General features: G+C 46.6%; 1 protein-coding gene across 2 annotated transcripts in view; it reads left to right on the top strand.

Moving 5' to 3' along the window:
* The window catches only part of TRIM23 (tripartite motif containing 23), a 712673-nt gene that overhangs the window by 304588 nt on the left and 381793 nt on the right, over positions 1–26292 (top strand). For both annotated transcript variants that reach the window (XM_078675155.1, XM_078675156.1), the window contains exon 4: positions 6865–7143. In XM_078675155.1, the coding sequence (XP_078531281.1) occupies positions 6865–7143 (279 nt within the window). The remainder of the gene's footprint in view (positions 1–6864; positions 7144–26292) is intronic.

Below are 26292 nucleotides of genomic sequence, written 5' to 3'. Positions count from 1 at the left end.
CTCCCCAGATAGGGATATGACCTTCCTGGTATCCCAATAATGGAGTGAGCTAGTGGCAGCGTATAACGCAACAGGACTTACCAACGGAATCAGCGAAGAAAGCTCCCATCTGGCCACAGAAGGGACCGGAGATCCCCTTAATTCCTTCTGGGCAACCCTACTCAATACAATACAGCTATCCTCAACGGCACTTCAGTATCAATCGGATAAGCTTGACTTACAACTGACAGTCTTACAAAGCCTAGCAGAGGCCACCATGGGGATCGACAGAAAACTAGCTGACCTTAACGGCCTAATCAAAAGAGGACAGGAGTCAGCTAACTTAATTCAAATTGAAAGAACCAACTGCATCTGCTCGCCAATTATCGATAAACTATCATCCATACCCATGATGTTGGGAAATCTTCTGGAGGACATAAAAACAAATATCATAAAGCCTCCCCCAACGATTGAAAGGCACGATAAGACTGAAACAGATTCAATCACAACAAAACATCTATCAACAGAGGGAAGGCCCGACACCCCTCACATCAAAGGGGCACCAGGAAGCAGCAAAGACCCACACAAAATAAAAACAAGCATGCAGTGGTGTCAGCCCTCACCCACTACAAGCTTACCTGAAGAACCCCCTCAGAACAACCCCAAAAGTGGACAAATCGAGTTACTGGAGAGCCCACCGAACGCTCGGGCCCGACGAAAGCAAAAAAGAAAGGGCCGGAATAAGAAAACAGAACCGGAAAGCAGAGAAGAGCACAGTCATCTTATCACACCGAGAGGAAAGAAGCTGCCAGGTGACAGAAAGCATCAACGGGAACTTACAAATCTCCCACTATCACCGACAAACACACCGCAAACAAAGACGCTAACAGTAGCAGGGACAGGATCCTATACACTCTTAAAAGAGGCCCCTAATCTCTACTTAGAGCAGAACCCCGCCGACCAAACACTCAATCCGGCAACCAGAAAGCCACCAGAACAGGAACAAAAGGGGCAATGGGCCTGTCAACCAGCAACAATTCAACTAACCTCGGAAGCAAGTAGACAGTGCAGAGAGGATCCCAAACCAATCCAAACTGAAGTAATATCAAAAGATCTCTCAGATAAATGCATCTGCAACAAAAATGAGACCAGTACCAGCGAAACAACAAAGAACCGCCGATCAACAAGTGTTGCTCACTCAGTAAGCAGCCAGTCGAAGGAGAAATCGGAGGAGGTGACATCCAATAGCAGAACAACAACTTCGCACATCCACAACCCATATGGGAATATCCATACCAAGCAACAAATGCACCAGCAAACACCTCCCCTTGGGGAAAGGGACTCGGACATAATCTTATTCATTCCCGAATTTATCTCCAGAGGAAGAGTGGACACTTTAAACAGGGGCAACATTTTAAAGCTAATTAATTCAATAGAGAAATTAAAAAACATAAAAACCACCAACATGCTATCACTTGAATTCCAACCAGCCCCCCACCCACAAGGAAACGAAACAACAAAGACCGTATGGTCATCAAGGGAGGTAGCAAATTTAATTATGAACGAATCTCCTACATTCTCACAGTGGGGAATTAAGCTTGAAGTAGGAAAAAAGCCAGCCTACCCCACTCTGCTCCTTGAAGAAAGGATACAAGAACGCACCCATCTGGCCAAATCAATACTGAAAGGAGCACTTAGCTACTCCCCAGGGTTGGATAAATATTCATCGTTTTCTCATAACCCCACCACTCAGCAATCAGCAACATGCAGTCTAATAATTACTCGCACCATACCTGGAGGTGACCCCAACTGACAAAAAGTGCCACTCTTAACACCCGACCCTACGACCCCCTCCACCAAAATCAAAATATGCAGTTGGAACATTAATGGCCTTTCAGACAAATTGGAGGACCCAGACACATTAAATTACTTAAATAGTTTTGACCTGATCCTCCTCCAGGAAACATGGGAACTAAACGATATTCCTTTACAAGGCTACACAACTCTGACTCATGCGGCAACCAGAGGTTCTCAATATGGCCGAAGCTCAGGGGGACTTGCAATACTCACCTCAATAACCACCATTGGTGCAACGGAAGTAAAAAGAGTAAACATCACCCCACCAAATGAAATACAGTTCATATCACTCAGTCAAAAACGAACAGGTCATCCAACAGCTATACGTCATAAACACATACATCCACCCGAAGCACAAGCAATCTGGGTCAAGGGAACTTGTCAAAGAACTGACAAGGCTCATGGTCGAGGGGATATGGAGAACATACTTGTGGCAGGAGATTTTAACCTCAACCTCTTCGGTGACAAAACCATGGACGAAATGACAAAGGAAATGGACACCATCTGGAAAATCCCAAGCCAATTTTTCCCCCCACGAAACAAACAAACCAAAACCTCAACCCAGTTAGTACAAGATCTTGAGCAATTAAACCTAAGAGTGCTCAACGGACGATTCATTGAGGACATCCCTCCAGCACCAACATATTTTTCATCAAGCACTTTTTCACACCTTGACTTCATGCTTGTATCACTTCCAATGTACGAGAAAATAAGCTCGTTCAAGATAGGAGACAGCACCCAAAGTGACCATCTGCCGCTAGAAACCAATCTTGGGCTGACCTGCGTGAACGATGCAGCTGCAAAAAGATACATCGTCACAGAACACACCACCAACTACAGAAGAATAAGATGCAAGCCCACCGAGCCTGAGAAACTTCTAAATAGCGCTAAAATAATTATACACCAGACATCCAGCTCAAACAATAACCCCCTTGACGCCTGGGTAGACTTCGTAACAGAATTAGGAGCCAAACACGCAACAGAGATAAAAACTCAAAAAGGCAACAACATCACCAGGATCACACACGGCAAAATAACAACTGCAGAGACAAAAAACATAAAGCGAGAAATAAAAAAGACTCTCAAAGAACTCCGAAAACACCCCAACATCGAGGACACCCAAAAGAATCTCCGCAAGCTAAAAGCACTGCTAAAAAAGAAGACCTGGGAAAGAAAAAGGCAACTAAACGAGGACCTCTGGGTAAAAATCCTTCACAACTCCAAACAGAAGAATAGTTCCGGCTTCTGGAAGATCATTCACAGCCTCCAACAACCAGGTCACAAAGGCATTAACTCCAACATCTCCGAATCTGACTGGGCTACCTACCTATCAACTCACTTCAATAAAGCCGACCCAGCAACGGTCGAGCCAAAAGGGGGAGACAGGTCAGACGCAGGGTACCAGAGCCCCGACAACCTTGGCATATTTTCCCACAACATGATCCAAGCCCTCAGGTGGAAACCAACCGAGGAAGCAAAACCCAACCGAGGCTAAATGCCTATTACCAACACTCGACCCAACCGCACTTCGAGAAGAGAATTTATCCCAGGACACACCGGACAGCTTAAGAAAACTAATTCTAAAGGGCAAACTTGAGGGGGCCCCCGGTCCCAACGGGATACCGCCCATACTATATAAGCAAGACCCTGCCTTCTGGTGCAACACCCTGACACCAGTATTCCACGCAATAAGAGAAACAGCAACCATACCAACATCCTGGAGAGGCTCGATAATAAGCCCAATTTACAAAAAGGGAGCCAGGAACGACCCAAGTAGCTACCGCCTTATAGCCCTAATTGACACAGAGGCAAAATACTACGCGGGCCTAATTTTGGAGGAATTAATATCTTGGGCAACAGCAAATAACATCATCCCAGCAACCCAAACTGGATTCCGCAGCGACCAGGGCACCTCGACAAATATCATGGCGCTAACTCTTTTGTCCGACGCAGCAAAAGCTTCCAAGAGCCCTCTCTTCACATGCTTTATAGACTACAGTGCTGCGTTCGACCACGTAGATCGGCAAAAACTCTGGCGGAAGCTGGACAGATGGGGAATCCCAGGCCCACTCTTACAGCAGCTGGTAATGCTATACACCGACACCTGGGTCAGGATCAAACTGGGTTCTGGCTCGCACGTCTCGAGACAAATCAAGACCAGTAAAGGCCTGAAACAGGGCTGCGTGCTAGCCCCCATGATGTTCAACCTCTTTCTTGCAGACCTCCCTGGCGACTGGAGACAGTTAAATCCCATGCCCCAAGACTAGGCAACATCTCCCTCTCAAACCTCCTCTATGCAGACGACCTAGTCCTCATCAGTCGATCCCCCGTTGGTCTCCAACATCTCCTTGACAAAACCAACACATTTTCAAAAACCAACTCATTAACAATTAACTTAAACAAAACACAAGTAATGACAATAAACTATCACAAACAACGGAAACCCGCATGGTTCCTGGACGGACAGAGGTTAGACCAGGTAGCGTCTTATAAATACCTAGGCGTCACAATAGACGGCAATGGCTCCTTCAAACAACAACTAGAGGACATTCGTCGAAAGGGCACGACATTCTACCTATCGATATAGCCTCTGCAGAAAGCACTTCCTGATCGGTCACTGGGCCCTCTCCTACAGGTATTAAGAGCTCGCCTACAGCCCATGCTTACCTATGGCAGCGAATCCATGAGAGGCAAAGATGCAACAACACTAGATAAAACCATCAGTCGAGCATACAGGGCAATATTTCATCTCCCCACCAACTCATCACCCGCACAAATTCGCCTCGAATTCGGCCTCCAGAAACAAGCGGTGGAGAGAAGAGGCGCATATCTAAAAAGCTGGCGGAAAATCAGAGATGCCGACCACGGATCCTTAAACGCCCACCTCTGGACCGAACTAACCATCAGAGACAACTCACCTGCAAGGACCTACTTAATGGAATCACTGAAGGTCTTAGGACTTGCAGACTTATGGGAGTCGGCAACTGACCTTGGCACCTTCAAAAAAGTGGTGTCAAAAGTCACCAAGATGGTCTCATCAATTGAGGACAAAGCCACCCTAGCCTAGGGAGCTCACGGATGGGTCGTGTTGAATAGTTACAGCGCTCTAAAACCACAAGAGTACCTAACGACGGGCCTCACACAGAAGACAAAAAATAAGTTCCTCAATATGCGCATGGGCAGAATTCCTTTAGCTCCGCACCTGGCTCCATGGACAAGGGAGAATCCCGCAAATCAATGCCGCCTCTGTCTTTCTGCGAAAGAGGACCTCATACACATTATCTGTATCTGCACAAACCTCCGGGACATAAGGCGTTCCTTGTTTCGGGCTTTATGGAACCAGAAGGGCATAACGAGCTGCAGGCAGGCCGTGTTGCTCTGTTTTAATCCCGATGAAACTCAGCTAAACTGCAGAACAACAAAATTCTTTGATATAGTGGCCACAAGACTGAACGAAAAATCCAGAGGGTCTTCTCAAGCAAAAGATAAACAATAACAGAGCAAACACCCCTGGCTATCATGGTCTTCGAATTTGAAAGCATCAAGGCCACGAAAACCCCACTGATTCTTATGCAACCTAAGCTGAGACTTTTACACTTTTTAACACTTGAGCTATTGCACCTTACTTGTTTTAAAGAAAATATTGACCTTTTAAATTTGTACGTTTCAAAATTGTGAGTTTTTATTAACTGTACAATAAATAAACCTTAAACCTGGTGCATAGGTCTGGAGTGGTGTCGGAAAACGCCGTAGTTTTCAATAGAGGACTTCATAGAAGAGCTGCTGCCGGGAAGGAAGAAAGTGTCCATTGGAGATTTTTTAAAACATCACAGAAGATCATGGCGATCCGCGTTCTATATCTATGAACTTGTTACACCCGGTTCATTTGGGCTGAATTTAAACTGAAACCAGTTGAGCTGCCTTTGACCTCTTGTTTACACCGGAGACCATTGCATAAACATTAAACATTCTATGCGTTTTTCAGGGATTGGATTCTTGGCTTACTGTTGATCTTTGATGCATGATTATGCATAGAAGATTCTTCCGATTTGTTTTTTTATGTTTAAGATGGGGGGTGCCTCATCTGTCTCATACATTTTGCTACACTGCTAATGTAACTTCTACTCCTGTTGAGACCACTTGATCTGTACAAAGATGTTCAGATGAGAGAAAGATAGGAAGGTTCTTCATGGTTTTGGTACCTGCCCAAGGGAATTTTTGATGATAGGCAATTTGACCTCAGAGGCTATGCGCACAACAACTATATCGGAAAACATCAGAACACTTATGGAGACCCAGAGATATATTTTTAGACAAGGGGATGCTACAAATTACAGTACCAGTATTGGCATAGTTAGCTTGGAAAAACCAGCTCACAAATACCGGTTTCACTTTGAAAAAGTCCTAAATGCACATACATGGTTACGAGTTGAGATGAAGACAATGTACAGTCAAAAACCTTGTATGGGTTATCAACATTTCCTCAAATCTTGCTCGTTTTAATTAAATGTGGCTAGCCATTTAATGATTGAAAGAGTTAGATAAATAATTTCTTGGCCACTTTCTGGAGTGGAGAGTGGTTCACTGTTTCCAGCCGTCAAATCTTTTATTGGTTGCACAATATGGTCTGTACTAGGATGTCGACCAATTATTCATATTATTATTCTTCTCTAGAGTGAACTCCAGCGGTCTGCATTATTACTGGTAACAGTAATGGCATCTTAATATGCATGTGCCACTTTTATATTTTAAGGAATTGTAATTAAAGTGTGCATGTTTAAGTAAAATATAGAAGTCTACAAATCAAACAGATAACCCTTTATTGAATTGGTTATCTAATACAAATTTCAAGAAATGGTCTAGCCTGTAAACATGATGTGACTGATGCTTTACTTTTTCTCACATTCTACTCATTCCTATTTCAAATTGTTCTTTAGTGATATTGTATCTTATTTCCTTTATCTTAATTAGTTTTATATATTAGTTTCTTTTTTAAAATCTTTTGTCCTCATTTCTTATTACTTACAGAGCATAATACGTTGTGATGAAGATGAAGCACATGTGGCATCCATGTATTGCACAGTCTGTGCTACTCACCTCTGTTCAGAATGTTCTCAACTCACTCACTCTACAAAGACACTTGCAAAGCATAGGCGTGTGCCTCTGGCCGATAAGCCGCATGAGAAGACCTTATGTTGCCAGCACCAAGTTCACGCCATTGAGTTTGTTTGTTTGGAAGACGATTGCAAAGCCAATCCTCTTATGTGCTGTGTTTGCAAAGAGTATGGAAAGCATCAAGGACACAAGGTATGTACTCTAATAGCTTTGGTTACATGTTGCACATGACAGGCGTTTGACCAGAATGCAGGCATTCTTGGCACAGTGTTATCTTGATTACTCGTATATTGCTCTGTGATGCCAAACTGCTTCTTAAAGAATTGGTGAGCTTAGGTTACATTGAAATGATGGACCTAAAGTTAAGACTGAAAGTAACCAGAGAAGGTTAATGATGATATGGCTAAAGGCAGTGCTCCAGGTGTTAGTAAGATTATGCATGGAATCATATATATTAGTGCGGTTTGGGCTACCAGATTCTCAAGATGCTAGACTGGTACACAAGATTTATATGTATTGGAGGCAGTACTTAGTTAATATACAAATTTTATTCACCTCTTGTACCAGGGACATAATCTAAGCAACGTTTTTGAGTCCTTATGCTCTATTCAAATTCATGGCCATCTTCTGAGCAAGCCCTACAACAGTTCGTTAAAAAGCAGCTCCAGCTCTCTCTTTAAAAGCCTTGGTATTATTCCAGCCTTTAAAGCTGTATTTGCACAGTAAGTACCACAAATCTGTCTGGAGGAACCAAGGGCCAGATGTACGACCTTTCATTCCATTTTGCAGGTCACAAATTGCGATGCTTTGTGACTTGCAGTTTGCTGCTCGCAGAATGTACAGCGAAATGTACAGCAGTGTATGAGACACTGTTTGCGATTCTCAAATGGAACGCAAGAGACCTGCCTCATTAATACTCACGAGGGAGGTCGCAATTTGAGACCCATTGGGAATGGCTTACAAACAAAGGGATGGTTGCATGCTGGGGACAGCGAGACCCCCATGTCTGTGTTTGATTTTTCAATAAGTTAGTAAGATACTACAGGAGTGTGACCCATAAACCACACTGGGATCTGGTTTGAAGGGTAGAATAAACAAACAATATCCCAACAGGTATTATTGTATAGACGATTAAGCATGTATGCTAAAAGCATTACTAGTGCAGAAATAAGGAGACTGAAGTAATTTTTAGTTTATGTGCATTTGCATCATATAATAAAATAAATCTAGGGAATACAGTTATAGCAGCACTGTATAAAATGAATCAAAAAGACAACAACCCAAATTGCACTTGGTGCTCGGTATGTGCAAGTGACATAGGTGGCGACGCAATTGACAATTGTGGACAGCGTGGACGGCGCGAAAAGTGGACGTGCGTACAATATGTTCGAGGCATGTGGGCTGCTAAATTCATATCTGTAGCATAGATCGCCGCCTAGTGTTGGGTCCGGATGATTGCACATTGTTTTCCTGGAAGAGTCTTCGAAGTATCACGAGATAGGTGGCTCCCCCCTGGACTACAGTGCGCATGGGCATCGACTCCATCCCCAGATTGTTTTTTTCCGCCATTGGGTTCGGATGTGATTTCGACGTCTCCTGTTCAGAATCGTGATAGAACTTTTTCAAGGCCAAAAGGCCTTCTTTGCACCGTCGGTATTGTTCGCGTTCGGTCCCGTCTATCTTCCAGCTCGTGGAGTCGGATATCCGGGGGGTTGTGTGACTCTTCGGTGATCGGGGCCTAGTCGACGCAGCAAGACTTCGACGGCATGGAACGGAGTCCATTCAAGAAATGTCCCGTGTGTGGATCCAAGTACCCACACATTGACTTCCATCCTGTGTGCAACAAGTGCCTGTCGCCGGACCACGACGAGGCCAACTGTATGGCCTGTTCGAGATTTTGATCGAAGAAGACGATCAAGCTTCGGCGCGTGGCGCGCCTTGAGGCCCAGCGATCGGCTCCGGCACCGGTGGACATCTTTGACGACCCCGCGGCAGACGAGCAAGTGCGTCACCTGCAGATTTCCCCTACCCCGGTGGAGGTCGAGTCCGACGACGGAGCGGACATCCACAGTCAAGACATTGAGGGACTCGTCGAGAAGGTAGGGGACGACGACGAAGCATATGGGGCCATGGAAGATAGCTCGGAGGAAGAGCTATGCCCCGTTCGTACTCTTACAAAGGCTCAGGTCACGGGATCGCCACGCGGCCTTACCCAAAACCTTACACCTCGATCCACGGCCCCGCCTTCCGGCCCGGCTACGGACACCTCCGCGGAGCCGCCATTACTGAAATCGAAACCGAAACTGAAACCCTCGGTATCGATCAAAACAAAGATGGCCGACACGCCATCGAAACCGAAGACGTCTGCTCTGGTACCGACGCCGTCGTCTTCGGGGGCCTCCAAACCGATGCAAGCTGTCGACCAGGCAAGGGTGCCGAAGGTGGTCAAGGAGCCAAGCTCGAAGAAGCCCGTCGAGCCGGTGTCAACCAAGGTAGACAAGCCGACGTCCAAGAAGGCTGTCGAGCCTACATCGGGACAGTCTGTCGCGCCGGAGACCAAGGGGCCCGTTGACGCGAAGTCAGTGAAGGGCGCGGAGCCAAGGTCTGGGGTCGTTGCTCCTAAAGGGAAACCCGTCGATCCGAAGCCGTCTGCAGCTGTGGACGGTGATCGTGGCGCACCAGTCAAGGGTGCTCCTGCGCCTCGAACGGACAAGCACAAGTCATCCACGCTCGGGTCTTCCCCTGGGGGCGGACCAAGGACCTCGGTCGGACCGACGAAGCCGTCCGCTTCCTTTACGAAGCAGGTCTCGGACTCCCTCAAGCGCCTTAAGGACAAGGCTTTGGCATCGGAACCGAAGACTCCTTCCGCACCGAAGCCGGCAGACACACCGAAGACCACATCGGTACCGCTCCTCTACACGTTGCCGCCTAAGGTGGCGCCTAAGGCCTTTGCACCGCGGTCGGTGCCCAAGGACACTGTGTCGACGTCAACTCCCCCGGCTGGGACTGTGGGTCATCGACACCCTTTGGTTGAAGAACGGTCGGAGCATTTCATCGATGCCGACACCGGGAAACTCACGCTATACAAGAGGAAGATTACTTCACAACCTTTGCAGTCGTTTACCATTCTGAAACGTAAGAAGCCTGCAGCAGAAACACCAGTTCTGGTGGAGCAGATTCTTCCTCAGCATAGGAGGAGTGCAACACCTTCACCCACATACTCTAATGGGGATGGAGGGGAGCAAGATGAGGAGTACAACTTTCCTGCTCATACAGAGCCTGATGAGCAACAGCACTCATGGATGGACACTGGTGATCAAGGGGACCAGCAGACGGTCCAGGATCCTCAGGTTTATAACGTGAAGCCGTCTCCCACTGAGGACTCTGCGGCATTTAATGCCTTAATTGAAAGGGCAGCTACAAACCATAAAGTGGAAATGCATGCTGACCCCGTGGAGGTGGACTTCCTTTTTGACACTTTCTCTGCTGCTGAAAAAACTGTCAAGACTCTCCCAATGTTGAAAGGGGTCCTTAAGCATGCGGAAGACATTTTCAAGGAACCCATAAGATCTCGGGTTTTAAACCCACGCATTGAGAAGAAATACAGACCGGCACCTGGCGACCCGACCTACATAAGTGACCAGTTGCCTTTGGACTCTTTGGTGGTCTCTAATGCCCGCAAGAGGGCAAACTCCCAAACCACGGGTGAAGCTCCTCCCCCAGACAAAGAGTCAAAAGTGCTGGAGGCATCTGGGAAGAGGGTAGCAGCTCAGGCGGCCAACATATGGCGCATCTCAAACACGCAAGCTCTGTTGGCCAGATACGATAGGGCACACTACGACACCCTAGAGCAGCTGTTACAACACCTCCCAGACCAGTTTAAAGAGGGAGCTGAAATGCTTATCCAGGAGGGGAAGCTCATCTCCAACGCTGCTATAAAGTGTGCGCTAGATGTTGCGGACACAGCAGCGAGAGCGATCAACACTAGTGTGATGTTGAGGCGTCAGGCATGGCTCCGCATCTCGGGATTCAAGCCAGAGATACAAACTACTATCCTCAACCAGCCCGTTAATCCAGACAGGTTGTTTGGCCCAGAGGTGGACACCACCCTGGAGAAGATCAAAAAAGATACCGAGACTGCCAAGTCCATGGGAGCTCTCCAGTCACAACAATTTAGAGGGAACACTTTTCGTCGCTCAGGCAATCGAGGTGTTAACAGAGGGCACATGTCGCAGCAGACGCAATTCAATAAAAGTGGTGCGCAATCCTCCTACAGCAAGCAGGGCAGAGGTGGATACAGAGGAAACAGTGCCAAGGGTAGAGGCAGAGGCAACAACAGTTCCCGTTCCTCTGCCGCCAACAAACAGTGACTCCCTGTCACTACCCCCCGACCATCCAACACCTGTCGGGGGGAGACTCCAACAGTTCCTGCCCGTCTGGAAGTCCATCACCACAGACAGGTGGGTCAGGAAACTTATCCAGTTCGGCTATTGTTTAGAGCTGACGTCCACCCCACCACCCATGACCCCAAAACACCGTCCTATGTCAGCAGAGCACTTGCACTTATTGCAGCAGGAGGTTCTGGTGATGCTGCAAAAAGGCGCAATAGAGCTCGTGCCACTGGAGGAAGAAGGCACAGGGGTTTATTCCCTGTACTTCTTAATCCCAAAAAAGGACGGCTCACTCAGACCGATTCTAGACCTACGCCCCTTAAACCAGTACATTCTTTCAGAACACTTCCACATGTTGACACTGCAGCAGGTTCTTCCCTTGTTACAACGGGGAGACTTCCTCGCAACCTTATGCTTACTTTCACATACCACTCCACCCATCCCACAGAAAGTACCTCAGGTTCACCATCCAAAACAGGCATTACCAGTTCAAGGTACTCCCCTTCGGAGTGACCACTGCTCCCAGAGTGTTCACAAAATGTCTGGCGACAGTGGCGGCACACCTCCGGAGACAGGGTATACATGTCTACCCTTATCTGGACGACTGGCTCGTTCAGGCAAAGTCAGCCCAGCAGTGCGCCTCAGATATGTCCCACACCATTCACCTCCTTCACAGTCTAGGATTTACACTGAACTACCCGAAGTCGCACCTTCAGCCGGCCCATGTGCGGCAGTATTTGGGCGCGACGCTCAATACTCTGGCTGCCACAGCGCAGCCAAATCCAGCGAGGATCGACAACATCCAAGCGCGGATCCAAAAGTTCAGACCGCAACACTCACTCCCAGCGAGAGTGTTCATGCAGTTGATAGGCATGATGGCCTCCTGCATCTTCATAGTCCCGCACGCGAGGCTCCATATGCGTCCGCTCCAAGAATGCTTAGCGCATTAGTGGACTCAGGCTCAAGGACAGTTAAACGACCTAGTGTTGGTGACGGGTCGGGCATACAGCTCTCTGCATTGGTGGAATCCACACAACCTTTGCAAGGGCTGACCGTTCCAGGAGCCTGTGCCGCAGATTACACTAACAACGGACGCATCTCTCCAGGGATGGGGGGCTCATGTGCTCCACTACACAGTGCAGGGACTATGGACAACGCAACAAAGGAAGATGCACATCAACTACTTAGAGCTGATGGCAATCTTCATGGCTCTCAAGTCCTTCAAAGTACATCTGTGCAACAAAGTCGTGTTGATCCGGACGGACAACATGACAGCCATGTACTACATTCAAAAGCAGGGAGGTACGCACTCTCCACAGTTGTCTCATCTGGCTCAGAGCATGTGGAAGTGGGCCATTCAGAGGAACATCTTCCTCATGGCGGAACACCTCCCGGGCACAGACAATCAGATGGCGGATCTGCTCAGCAGGTACAGCCACCAGATGCACGAGTGGGATTTACATCCATCAGTACTCCGCCCGTACTTCCAGCAGTGGGGTCATCCAGAGATAGACCTGTTTGCCACGGAGGAAAACGCAAAATGCCAAAGCTTTGCCGCCAGGTTCCCTCACCCACTATCGCAGGGCAATGCGATATGGATGAACTGGTCAGGCAGATTTGCGTACGCTTTTCCCCCAGCGCCTCTCATTCCGCTGGTGGCAAGAAAGCTAAAGCAACACTCGCTGACGCTCATCCTAGTTGCTCCAACGTGGCTCTTAACGCAGAACCGTGGCGACATTCAGCACCCGGATCCGCAGCAGCTCAATCTGGTGATCTGGCTCCTGAGGTCTTAGAGTTTGGCTACCTTGATTTGCCCCCTGAATGCATGGACATCATCCGGGAGGCAAGGAATCCCACTACCAGAGCTTGCTGTGCAGCGAAATGGAAGCGGTTTGTCATCTACTGTACCGAGCACGCTATCAACCCGCTCGATGCATCCATTCCTAATATCATCTGCTATCTGTTGCATCTTTACAAATGCAATCTAGCATACGCTTCCATTCGGATACACTTATCCGCCATAGCGGCTTATCTCCAAAACAGGCAGCATCTCTCTGTCTTCAGGGTGCCTGCCATTAAAGCATTCCTGGAAGGGCTGAAGCGGGTCATCCCTCCCAGGACCCCGCCAGCTCCTGTGTGGAACCTCAATGTGGTGCTCACCAGATTGATGGGTCCCCCATTTGAACCTCTGCATTCATGTGAGCTTCAGTTCCTCACATGGAAAGTGGCTTTTCTCATTGCCATAACGTCTCTAAGACGTGTTAGTGAGCTACAGGCGCTCACCATTCAAGAGCCATTTATACAAATTCATTCAAACAGGGTGGTGCTGCGCACTAACCCCAAATTTCTCCCTAAGGTGGTGTCGCAGTTTCATGTCAATCAAACCATCGAACTGCCCGCATTCTTTCCCAACCCAGAAACGGTAGCAGAAAGGATGCTCCATACGCTTGATGTCAAAAGAGCGCTTATGTACTACATTGACAGAACACAACCTTTTAGAAAGACACAGCAACTCTTTGTTGCCTTCGCAGCCCAGCATAAAGGCAACCCCATTTCCAAAGCAGGAATAGCCAGGTGGATCGTTAAGTGTATTCAGATTTGCTCTCAGAAGGCTAAGCGCACTTTAACGGTCCCCCCCAGAGCACACTCCACACGCAAGTTGGGGGCCTCCATGGCATTCCTGGGTAACATTCCTTTGGAAGACATTTGTAGGGCAGCCACATGGTCTACACCACAAACTTTTACCAAACATTACTGTGTAGATGTGCATTCCAAACAGCAGGCAGCTGTAGGACAGGCTGTTCTTAAAACACTTTTTCAGACTTCTGCAGCTGGCACGGGTGGCCGCCGTTAATGGAGGGACTGCTATGTATTCTATGCTACAGATATAAATTTAGCAGCCCACATGCCTCGAACTGAATATGCTACTTACCAGTATGCATCTGTTCTTGGCATGTAGGGCTGCTAACATTCATATCGCCCGCCCTCCTCCCCGGCGCCCGTAGCGGCTGCAGACTTTTCTTGCATTTCATCTCTAGCATGGCCATCACTTTCACTGTTAAACTCCATCTTTGCCACAATGGCTAAAAACAATCTGGGGATGGAGTCGATGCCCATGCGCACTGTAGTCCAGGGGAGGAGCCACCTATCTCGTGATACTTCGAAGACTCTTCCAGGACAACAATGTGCAATCATCCGGACCCAACACTAGGCGGCGATCTATGCTACAGATATGAATGTTAGCAGGCCTACATGCCAAGAACAGTAGCATACTGGTAAGTAGCATATTCAATACAGTGAGTTCAGATTAACAGTGGGCTCAAGGGTGATTCAAAGAGTACGATTTTTATGGATTGCACTTCAAATGAGCAACTGTAGGAGCTGCGCCATGTATTGCGCTGTGTTGACGACGTTTCGATCCTCGTGATTCGGGATCGTCTTCAGGACGGGGTTGTGTAGTTTGGTAGGTGCTGCGGGGGGGGAGACAGGTAAGGGAAGGAAGGGTTGGACAAACGTGCAAAGCTGGGGCTATTACTAGCAGGTAAGGTTTGCCCTGTAATTCAGGAACCACTTCAGTAACAACTCCTCTCTTACCAACAGGGGAGGATTGTACACCCAAGTTTCTGTAGCCTATACTTTAACGGATTGAGATTTAGCAGCGACAACTAAATGTATTCAACTGCGAAGGATATTATGTTTGCAGCCTTATTCCCTTTAATAAAACATTATGAAAAAACATTTGTTTTTTATGAAGAACCTCACCCACCGACCTAGTTGGTGGCATGCTTCATCATTGGGTCCCACCCAAGGCACTGAGTGTGCCTCGGGTGTTCTTCAACGCCTGATTACATCGGAGCGGGTATTGTGCAGTGAAGGTGAATAGTGTGTGGATTAAAAAACTGTCCAAAGGGTCCCTGGACTCAATAGACTATTTTAATGGCGGGCCCTTGGCAGTTATAAAAACTGAGAGGTGGATAGTGGAGATAATTAATGACTTCAGTATCCAGTGTGATCAACATGTTTCAGCTAGGTCTCAGTACTAAACTGGCTCTCATCAGGACCGTATGTGTGTGAATTAAAATAATGGTCTTAAAGAGTGTATATTTGAGACCCACTATGTGGCGCACATGCTAAGGTGCGATACGTGGAAGAGGAGGATTTCCTCTAATAGTTCAGTTCTTGTAAAGGAGGAAGACAGAAAAACAAACAGATACATGTAGTTTAAATAGCTTCATGGGAGTACATGATAGTGACTTAAGAACGTGGTGTCCTTACTCTATACGGTAAATGAACGTAGTGAGAACGCAACGTGGCGTTTTGGTAAAAGTATGTCTTGATTTATGCGCTATCGTTTGGTGATCAAAATAGCGTTAATAGGTATTAGAACATTGGAATGTTGGGAGCTCCATTGAAAACAATGGAGTGCTCTGGGCTTATAATGGCTGGTATAAGCCTGGAGCTCCAACATTCCAATGTTTCTTTGTTCACAGCTCTGGCTGTGAACAAAGGCTTCAAGGAACCTGAGGGGATTCCAATCCCCTCACGCTCCCAAAAGGCTTTGTTTTTTTTGTTAGAACATTCTTTCCTTTAGTGACAGAATGTTCTAATAGCCTTATAGCCCTTCGTAGATGGGCTATACCGCTATTAAAGTCCCTCTCCCTTGTTAAAGGCCCTCGCCTTCGGCTCGGGGCCTTTAACGCTGGAGAGGGCCTTTAATAGCCGGTATAGCCCTCTACGGCGGGCTATAAGGCTATATTAATAGGCATGGTGAAAGAAAATATATATAGAGAAATATTAGTCTTACTCTGAAATTTTCAGGAATAATCCCCATGAGTTCCGTGGGGGGCCCAACCTATTGTCACACACTGTGTGTGTGTGGCGAGAGAGAAAAAAGAAAAGAAAACAGAGTTTATTTCCGAAAGTCTGGCTGCGTGAGAGCTGGTGTCCGCATGCCGGTTATCTCAGAAAAACATAAGCGAAAGAGAACAGGTAACCCCATTTAGGTTCGCCCCACTTACTTTATCAAGGTCTGGGACCCTTTGCCCGTACCTACTGCGGCTGCATCGGAACTCCGTCGATGTGTGCCATTAGTAGAGCGGTTGTTTATATACCTGGATATCTTACAGGTGCAGCCGATCAGCGTCATGAAGAGTAGCGTCTGAGCTTTAAGGGAACCTTAATTCTTTCCAGGTGCAGTGCATCAGCGTCATGGCCCTAAAGGAGAATAACATCACAATGAGCGGACTCGTGTCTCTGTCCGTGTGTCGTTCTGCTAACATAGAGTGTTGCTACTGGAAATTAAGTGTTGATATTGGAAATAAAGATAGTTCCTCTACGTGTTAGGGTTACGTAAATTATTTCTTTGTGGTGCAGGCTAAAAATGGGTGCATTAGCAATATTTAGAGTGATTGGAGGGATAAAAATAGAAGAAAGACAGAGCATCGGTGTAGCCACTGGAGTGGAAATGCGATATATCCATTGCTGTTCCTTTTGGAGTAGTATTCTGTTCTTTCACTTTCCACCTTATGTCAGTGGGGGTATGGCCTATCTGAATGAAGTGATCTGTTAGTTTGCTGGTGTTTTTTTGCAGCGCATAGTGCTGCGGTGTCCTACGATTCTTGTCTTCACTTTTTGGCCCGTCATTCCGATATATAGGAGTTTGCATGGGCATTCAATGAGGTAAACGAAGTTCGATGAATTACAATTTGTGTGTTTCCTCTGATGCCACGTTTTGCCTACCGCCAGGTCTATGGTTTTGGTGGCCTGAGTGAGGTGGCAGACACTACAGTGACCACAAGGGTGGTGACCGACTACATTAGGTAGCCCCCAAACATTGAGAACTGTGTTGGTCGTGGGTGCCTGAGGTTTTTTAGGGCGGTGGAGACCAGAAGGTCCTTCAGACTGCCTGCATTCTTGTATGCAAATAGTTGATCCCATGTCAAGGCGCCTGTATTGACAATGTGCCAATTCTTCAGTATTATTTTGGCCTCTTGATTGGAAGCTGCATTATCCCTGGTAATGCATGTGAGTGGGTGGTGATGTTTTCCCGTCAGGTGTCTTCCAGGAGAGCCTCTTTGGGTTGGTTGTGTGCGTGTTTTTTTGTGGTCCGAATAATCCTTTTCGGGATATCCACTTTCTCTGAGTTGTTTTGCTAGGTTGGATGATTGTTTCTGGTAGTCCTCTTGAGGCTGCAGTTCCGACATATGCGCAGAAATTTTCCATACGGGAATTCTCTCTGAGGGGTCTCCGGTGGAAGCTCTCAAATTGAAGTAATGAGTTTCTTGCTGTTGGTTTGTAGTACATAGTGGTTTGTAGATGTCCCTACTTGGATTCGATGGTGAGGTCCAGGAACGCTATGCTGGAAGAACTAGCACTGCTAGTGAAACATAGGTATGGGTCCTGTTCATTAAGCCAGGTTAAAAAAGTGCTTAAGGAATCTGGTGATCCTGTCCAGATCAAAAGAATGTCTATATAGCAATGCCCACATTTGATGTTGTTGCTGTAGAGATTTGTAGTTGGTGGTATGTGCTGTTTTTCGAATTGGTAAACATAGAGGCCTGCCAATCTTGGGGCAAAAATGCTGCCAGTAGATGTTCTGTTAGTCTGCAAGAAGAAATCACCTTTGAAATCAAAGTAATTCTCCTTGATGCTAGTGTTGCGCACAGTAGAATGTAGTCCCTCAGGGTTGTGTACTCCCAGGTAATGTCCTTAAGCATGTTATGGAGGACCCAGAGCGTGTCGTCCTGTGGGAGGCTTGTATATAGGGTTTCGATGTCTAAGCCCACTAGTAGTTGGGTGGTGGGGTCGAAACTCATGTCTTTGATGAGGTTGAATAGATGTTTAGTGTCCCTGACGTAGATGGAGAACTTCTGGATCATGGGATTTAGAAAGAAATCGCAAAACCGTGATAGTGGTTCCAAGAGGGTATGTATCCCTGATACTATGGGGCGTCCAGGAGGTGATCTAATTTCCTTATGGATTTTGGGCACCGTATAGAAGTACGGTGTTTTTGCCTTCTTGGTGTAAAGAAAATCAGCCTCTTGTTTCGAGATGTATTTGTGGGCTTCTGTTGTCTCCACCATGGATATGATGGTGTCCCTGAGTGCGTTAGTAGGGTCTTCTGTGAGACTTCTTTAATTTCTCTCATCACGGAGTAGTCTTCTGCACTCATTGGTGTAGTCCTTCTTATCTTGGACAACAATGCCTCCCTCCTTGTCAGCTGATTTGATGACAATATTGTGATTTTTTTTGTAGGTTGCGCAATGCTTCTCTCTCCTTAGCAGTTAAATTATTGTAGGTCTTGGGTTGGCACATTTCTTCAATCTGGTTGTATACTGCTTGCTCAAATGTCATTATTTCCACCGGGAGGTTGGAAGGAGGGGGAAGAAAGTGGATTTTAATCTCAAGCCTGTCACCTTGTTGGTCATTGTCGTTTCAGTGGGTGGTTGTTTCTCGAAGAAAGCCTTGAGCTTCAACGTGAGGAAGAATTCTGCCAGTTCTGTGTGATGTTTGAATTTGTCTAGATGATTTGTGGGGACAAAAGAAAGCCCCTTGTTGAGGACATCTTCCTCAATCAGTGTGAGGGGAGTGAGTGGTGAATAGGTTGAACACCAGCGAGGGTGTGTATTGATAACTTGTTGTCATCGTGAGCTGTGGCCTACTTGGGGTTCTCTCGACTTCATGACGTTGATTGGCTGCACCTGTAAGATATCTGGGTATTTAAACCACCGCTCTACGAATGGCACATATCGACTGAGTTCAGATGCGGCCGCAGTAGGTACGGGCCGAGGGTCCCAGACCTTGATGAAGTAAGCCGGGCGAACCTTAAGGGGCTTACCAGTTCTCTTTTGCTTATGTTTTTCTGAGAAACCGGCATGGGAAAACCAGCTCTCAAGTCAAGTCAAAATTGCTTTATTCGAGGTTCACTCATAAAAGCATATACAAACTCCATTATAGAATAATTAATAAGCAATTCTGTTAAAAATAAGATTTGGTTTATAAACAGTGAGGTTAAAAACATAAATATCATTACAAGATAAGAATTACAGATAAAATGCGGGCACTCTTTTAATACAATATTTGGCAGGTTAAAAATAACTAACATAAAAAAGACCGTCAACTGCCTAGAACCCTCTGTCTAATAGTCCATGCCCATCCAAGATATTTGGCAGCGGCTATTACTATAGGCAGAAAAGTGCTAGTGCGTATAATTCTTAGAGCTACAACACTGCTAGTGGTGCCTAAGTTCTTGCACATAGGTGTTAGCCAGATGCGTCTTGGTTCTGCATAGATCGTGCAGGAAAATAGAAAATGTCCAATTGTTTCCTTGTGTGCTCCACAAGCGGGACAGTTGCTGATAGATGGACCTCCCCACCTGCCTGTCAGAGATCTAAGGGGAAGGGCACCTGCTCTAATTTGGAAGAGGAGCTTCCTATCCCTCGGTGTAGTTATAGCGTCCCAATAAAGTTCTAGGCTGGTATTGGGCTTTGCTTCTAGAATTCCTCATGCCATGGTCGCAGTGCTAGTACCACTCCAGTTCCGAGCGGCCTCCTTCTCCCAATAGATTTCTTTTAGGACTTTTTTAGATGGGAATGAGGCTGCCACTCGGTTTTCCCATAACATTTGAAGGCCGAGATCACCCAGCATTGTTCTAAGTTCATTCAACCATCCAATTTTATGGAACACATCTATTTTAATGATATCTAAAAAACCCTCAGCGTAGTGTGAGAGTTCAGGTGTAGTCCAAAGCCTCCGCCAATATAAAATTGGATGAAGCCTGGCCAAGTCTACAACAGCCTTCCTGCCCAGATCGTACCTGAGTGGCAGCAAGGGAGTACTCTTAGGGAGGCCTGTGATAAGCCGGAAAAACGTGTTTTCCGAAATTTGAAGTGGCTGGAGTTTATCAAAGCCCCACAGCTCAGCACCGTAAAGTGCTGAGCCGAGGGCATTGGCCTCATACACCTGGAGTGCTGGTTTTATTGGCTTGGTGATAGATTTTCTATGCTCTGAGCCAAGGGCACCAACTAATTGTCTGTGCCTTAATACTGCAATATCTATATGTTGGGACCATCTAAGATTGTTTGATACATGAATCCCCAGGTACGCAAAGGCAATAACTACCTCAAGGTGGCGACTATTCATGACAAGTTTTGTTCTAAAACTTCGGTGGGGGTTAAAAGCCATGAGCTTAGTTTTAGCCACATTGACTTCTAAACCATGCTCCCCACAGAATTGATCAAAAATAGATAAGGCGTACTGTAGACCACTCGAGGTCTTTGATAAAATCAGAGTGTCATCTGCAAACATTAAAATAGGTGTCTTAGTGCCAGCCAATGAGGGAGCATCCACAATTGCAGACAACATGCGAGCAACGACACCATTGATATACAATGTAAAAAGCGTAGGAGCCATCGAACACCCTTGTCGGACTCCTCGCTCCACCGGGAAGTCTGGGGTGACCATTCCCTGCCCTCCCTACTGGATCTTAGCAAAATTTGCTTCGTGGAGCCTCATTAGCATTGTCAATAGTTCTTCTGGGATGCCCAAGTTCTTCAGTACCAGCCACAGCTTAGACCTGGGGACTAGGTCAAAGGCAGCCCGCAGATCGACAAAAGCCGCATACAGGCTGCCCTTGCCCAGTAGCACAGTCTTCCACTGTAATAGAGTGAAACGGAAGACCTGGTCCACCGTATTGGTAGATTTTCGGAACCCTGCTTGGAATGGAGACAAAGCGTTATTCTCCTCGGCCCAGTCCAAGAGCCTATTGACAACCATCCTTCCAATCACCTTTTGGATGGTGTCAATTAGGCTTATGGACCTATAATTTCCCGGATGGGATCTGTCTCCTTTCTTAAAAACAGGGATTACGACTGCGCCTTGCCAAGATGTCGGTACAGTTGCACCCTTTGCAACTGCATTGGCAAGGAAGAAGATGTACTTACTCCAGCGCTCCTTATCATTAATAAAGACATTCCGCCGGCACCCCGTCTAAACCCGGAGCTCTTCCACTAGTGACTGTACTAAGAGCCATCATTACTTCATTACTACTAAAAGAATTATCTTTGTAATAGGCAGGCCTAAAACCAACCATCAAGTTGGCAAGCTGGGTTTCGGCATACTGGGGCTTGAAATAGTTGACCCAGTCCTCCTGGGATACAATGTTCCAGAAGTGCATAGGGTCTTTTCTATCACTAGCCTCCTTTAATTCTTGCCAGTGGAGCTCGTCCCAGAGTTTCTTAGCATTTGCTATACTTTTCTTGTACTCAGTTCTGGCGATACGAATGGTCGCCAATTGCCTCCCCTTAATCGCTGTACCTAAAGCTAATCGGGCATTCCTGCAATCAGTATTGTACCACTTTGCCGGCTTAAGGGTTACCCTGCTAGACTTCTTTACAGGTTTCAGGAAATAATCCCTAATACCTCGGAAGAGGCTTTCATGGATTTTAGTTACTTGGTCCGTTCCTGGGTCGGTTATATTCGCTTGCTCAATAGCCATTATGGCTTTATCAACCTCAGCGTTAATACTATCCATGGCCTGTTGGTTAGTCTTAACATGTACCCATTTTAGCCTGCGCATATCATTTGTGGAGACAATTGTAGGGGCGCTATCCACCTCAAGGTTCGGGACCACATTAACAGATGTCCACCATTTGTGTGCAACTCACAGCGGATTTTGGTCGCTTTCAATTCTCCATATAACCTCCATGTCACCAACATGTTTCCAGAGTTTCATGCCACAGAGGACATAGTCAATTCTGCTCCTATGACGCCCGTTGTCAAAAGTGTTTGCCCCGGTCTAGTCACTCTTGGTCCTCCCGTTTAGGGCCCTTAGACCCTTTTCATAACATATGGCATTTAAACAGATAATATCCTCGGACCAACGAGTGACAGGTTTCAAATCTAATTTAGGGACTCCCCATTGCCTATCCTCCTCATCCACAGCAAAATCGTCATAAATGGCCAAAGGCTCAAAGGTCCGGTTTAAATCACCAGCTATCACAATGTTATTGTCCAAATAATGGGTTTCGAGGAGGGAACCCAAAGCTGCTAAGACTTCTGACCTCCCACCCCAGTTGCCCCTAGCATAAACATTGTAAATGTCAAGCAATCCAAGCGGGCCCAGGTCCACTCTAATAAGTTGGATGTCTTTGCTACTAGTGTCTACCACCTTGACAATAAGTGATAAGCTCTGCTGAACCCAAATAGTCAAACCACCCATAGGTCGCCCCTTAGGACCCTTTAATGCTGGAACAGAGTAATTCAAGTAGCCCTGGGCAAATAAAGGTTCACACAGCCACGTCTCCTGGAAAATACACAGATCAAAGTTGTTTACAGAATTTAGCCAATCCTGGGATTCCTGCCTGAAACGCAACCCAGCAATATTCCATGAGACTAGCTTGCCCACACCAGCCCTAGTACTATCAATTATTCTTGTGGAAATAGCTACAGCGGGGGTAATGAGCAACCCCTGTTCTACTTCACACAAAGTACCTTGGTTCAAGTCTGTTATAGAATTCTCCCCACTGTTCTGTCCTAGCTTTAAGTCGGAATTAGGAGGGTAATCAACGCTCAACACTTCCTACCAACTATCTCTATTTTCCCCGTGATTTTTCACCGTTCAGAACTACCAGATTTCCCCCATTTTCTATTGATGGATCTAGTGTATGTCAATCATTACTATCCAGCCCAGAGCAATTTCTCTCACTTACTCTCCTCATGGTATGGAGAGTTTGCTCCATAAGCTGGGGGCACGATTTCCTTAGCTGAGTCAGTGATTGAGCCGGGGCACTGGTTCTAAACTCTAATGCAAAGAGATTTTCAGCAAGAATTGCTGATTTCAAGGTCAACTCTATAGAGTCAAATTTATAATTTTAGGAGCTAATCCTTTTTGCCTCCAGAATATCTTCCCTAATCACTGAGCGGCAGCCTCTAACGTGGCGCAGCCAGTGAATAGCTTTATTAGTTAGGGAATCTGGGTACTCTCTATTGCCATATCTCACTTTGTCGAGTTTAGGAACGTTGGTCATATATATTTTATTTTGGGAATAAGCGTTACCAACCAGATTAACCCCTTTTTTCCCTGGGGCACTGTCCTCTGTTACTTTCACACTCTCAGCTGCCCTAGAAGCTATTTTTTTGCCCACCTGTTGCAGTAACAAACTTCTGGCGTAATTCGGAGCCATTCCCCATTACTCTAGGTTTTTGTAATGTTGGCCCTTCTTTTGTACCATTCAGAGATATAAGGCCAATTTTACTAGGATCAGTAGCATGCACCATAGTTATGTTCCTATATGTGTCCCTTGTCTGGGTTTGATGTACCTTACTTACTATGCTCGATTTTGTAGGGAAAAAATTTCGTGTGATTGATGTCACATTAGGCGGGGTATTTTTTACTCCCTCTAGCTTGCCACTAACTAGAGTAGTTAAATTTATAATTAATGATTTTAATGAATCTATTTCGTCACGTAGAAGAATGACAAGGTTGGATAGAGTATTAACTTCTTCAGACACTACTTTATCCCTACTGATGTTGATATTGGGCACAGCATTCGAACTATCTATCTGTTGTATCACAGGGGCAGCACATATCCCTTCAGCCCCTATGCCTAAAGGCGTGTGAGGGGGGGAGGACTCATTGTGAATGTCAGCCAGGACTGCAAACCTATTGCCACAAGGTCTCTGAAAAGCAGAAGGAGATGACAGGTTCTCACTCGTGGTGTAAAAACAGTTTCAATCGGGTCGGGGACAATCGATATTTGCCCGGCGGTATTGCCTCTGTGACCCTCTAGTCAGTTAAATCAATGAAGAGGCAGGCGCTGGAGACTGGAAGGCAGGAAACAAGGGTTTTTATTCTCTCCGGAGGAGAACACAACGAAACGGACAGAAGGTATCGTTCTGAGGTGCTCTAACTTACGTTTGAGGCCTGGCCCCTTATATACAGTGTTTTATGGTTTTTATTGCAGTTTACATATATGTGACAAAGCTTTGATATACGGAAAGACATACCCGGAATCCCCCTTTGGGGCCCGTTCCCACACACATTTACAGTTGAAATCCCCACCCTAATCACAACAGGTGATGAGCATCGCGCAGCTGGATAATCCGCCGAGTCACGGGATGTGGGGAGTGTGATTGGGTCTCATGGGGTGGGGGCTTTGATCAACCCGGGGATTTCTTTGATGGGGGAAGCTTTCTATTGTACGGGGAGGGGCAAGGGTGGTATCGGCAGAGCTGGGTGTCGGCTTGGGAACGGGGAGGACAAAACGGGCACACGGGGAAAAAGGGGGTTTGCATCTAAGGGCCGGAGATCATGAAAGGAAAGCAGGGAGGTGTCGCGCTGGGAACAGGATGAGGGCCGGGGGCAGAGCAGCGCCGAAGAGGGGTTTATGACTCAAGGCAGGTGCAAGCAGGAGGTGGTCAGCGTGCAGGCTTAGCGAAGGCAAAGGGCTATGTCAGGGGCTAGCGGCATGCAAAAGGGTTTGTTCTGATCGGGGCATCTTAAAATGGCGGGCGCGCACGACAAAAGTGTGGCATCAGGGGAAGAGGCAAGATGGCGCAGATAATGTTCACCAAAACGCACTAATTTTCCACAGTCCCTCCTTTAACATATTCAAGACATCTTGTTGGTTCATTTTCTACTCGGGTCTATTGTGGTGAGCATGAAAGAGAGAACGGTAGGAAACCCAAGATAAAGAGTTGTAAACAATACACTTTGAGGTTACTAGTTTTTAGGAGGTGCACCTATTTGATGAACTTTGATAAATTTGTTCAGCAGGAAAGTCATAGGAATGAAATACAAAAACGGCGAGCAGCAAGTACATATCATAACGTAAACTGGCAGGTTAATACATATTTCGGATTCGGATTGGAGCAGGATCAATACAATGGTGGCTGGGAGAGAAATGAGGCGTAGAAAAAACGGTGGTTGAGGAGGTCAAACGTTCGAAGTTTACGAGTTCTCATTGTTCTTTGTGGTCTTTCGTTGGCGCTGTTGAGCACCGGCGGTGGAGCTACGAGTCCAGCTCTGGTCTAAGTTCTGCGTTGCAGGGCACGACCCTTTCCTCGCGTTTCTGGTCGGAAAAGGTCCTTTTCGCCCCGTGTCCTTTGAGGTGATTGTCAGAAAGTTCCGATGGAAGAAGAGCGTTCAAAACAGTCTATAGGGTAGGTCAGAGGAAAAAGAGGGGGATGGAGCAAGGCCAAATTAGGAACAAACTAGGGGAACGAGAGACTTCAAATAGGCGGGCGTGTGACGGAATTCAGAGAGCGGGGACTTGTCGACAGGCACTGGACGTCGAGCAGGGGCATCAGGTCGACCCTTTCTTTTCATGCTGTCGAAAACAGTGCCTCGTCCTGCAGCTCTTTTCAGTCGTGGTCTCGCCTTGGCCAATGTCGTAGGTGTCCCTTAGTCTGCAGTCGGGCCTCGTGCTCCCACATCCGGTCCTTCTCTCCTCCAACAGCAGTACCCTTAAACAAGTTTGAAAAGACAGTCTTTTAGAAAATTTTCGGATGACGATAATCAAAAAGTCTATTTCTCTCCCAGCTCCAGGCAAAGAATGAAAATGTCCGTCATTTTTAACGTTCACAACTGGCATATGAATGACCGGTGGCGGACCTGCTGGATTTACTATGACTTTCCTTCATAATCATTTATTACAGGCATGACAGTTCATCTGATGGTAACCCACCTTCGGGAGATAAATCTGGCAAAGATATGCCGTTCTCTAGAGTTTCACATTTACAAAAGGGTACAGTGAGTCGTCAACATGGTACTACACAGGTATTTCGCTGAGAGACGAACATGGCTAAACATTTCCTTTCTATCGGTGCATCCTGTTTTTCAGCTACTGCGAGGTTCATTTTGACGATTTTTTTTTTTTTTTTACCTTGGTCTAGTCTGTTAACCTTGTAAAACATCATTCTGGGTCCTACGTAACCTTTTACAGCCCGATTA

This window comes from Lissotriton helveticus, chromosome 2_1, assembly GCF_964261635.1.
Source record: "Lissotriton helveticus chromosome 2_1, aLisHel1.1, whole genome shotgun sequence".
Taxonomy (NCBI): Eukaryota; Metazoa; Chordata; class Amphibia; order Caudata; family Salamandridae; genus Lissotriton; species Lissotriton helveticus.
Note: the sequence above shows the minus strand (reverse complement) of the source record. Positions and strands in the feature narration are given on the sequence as shown.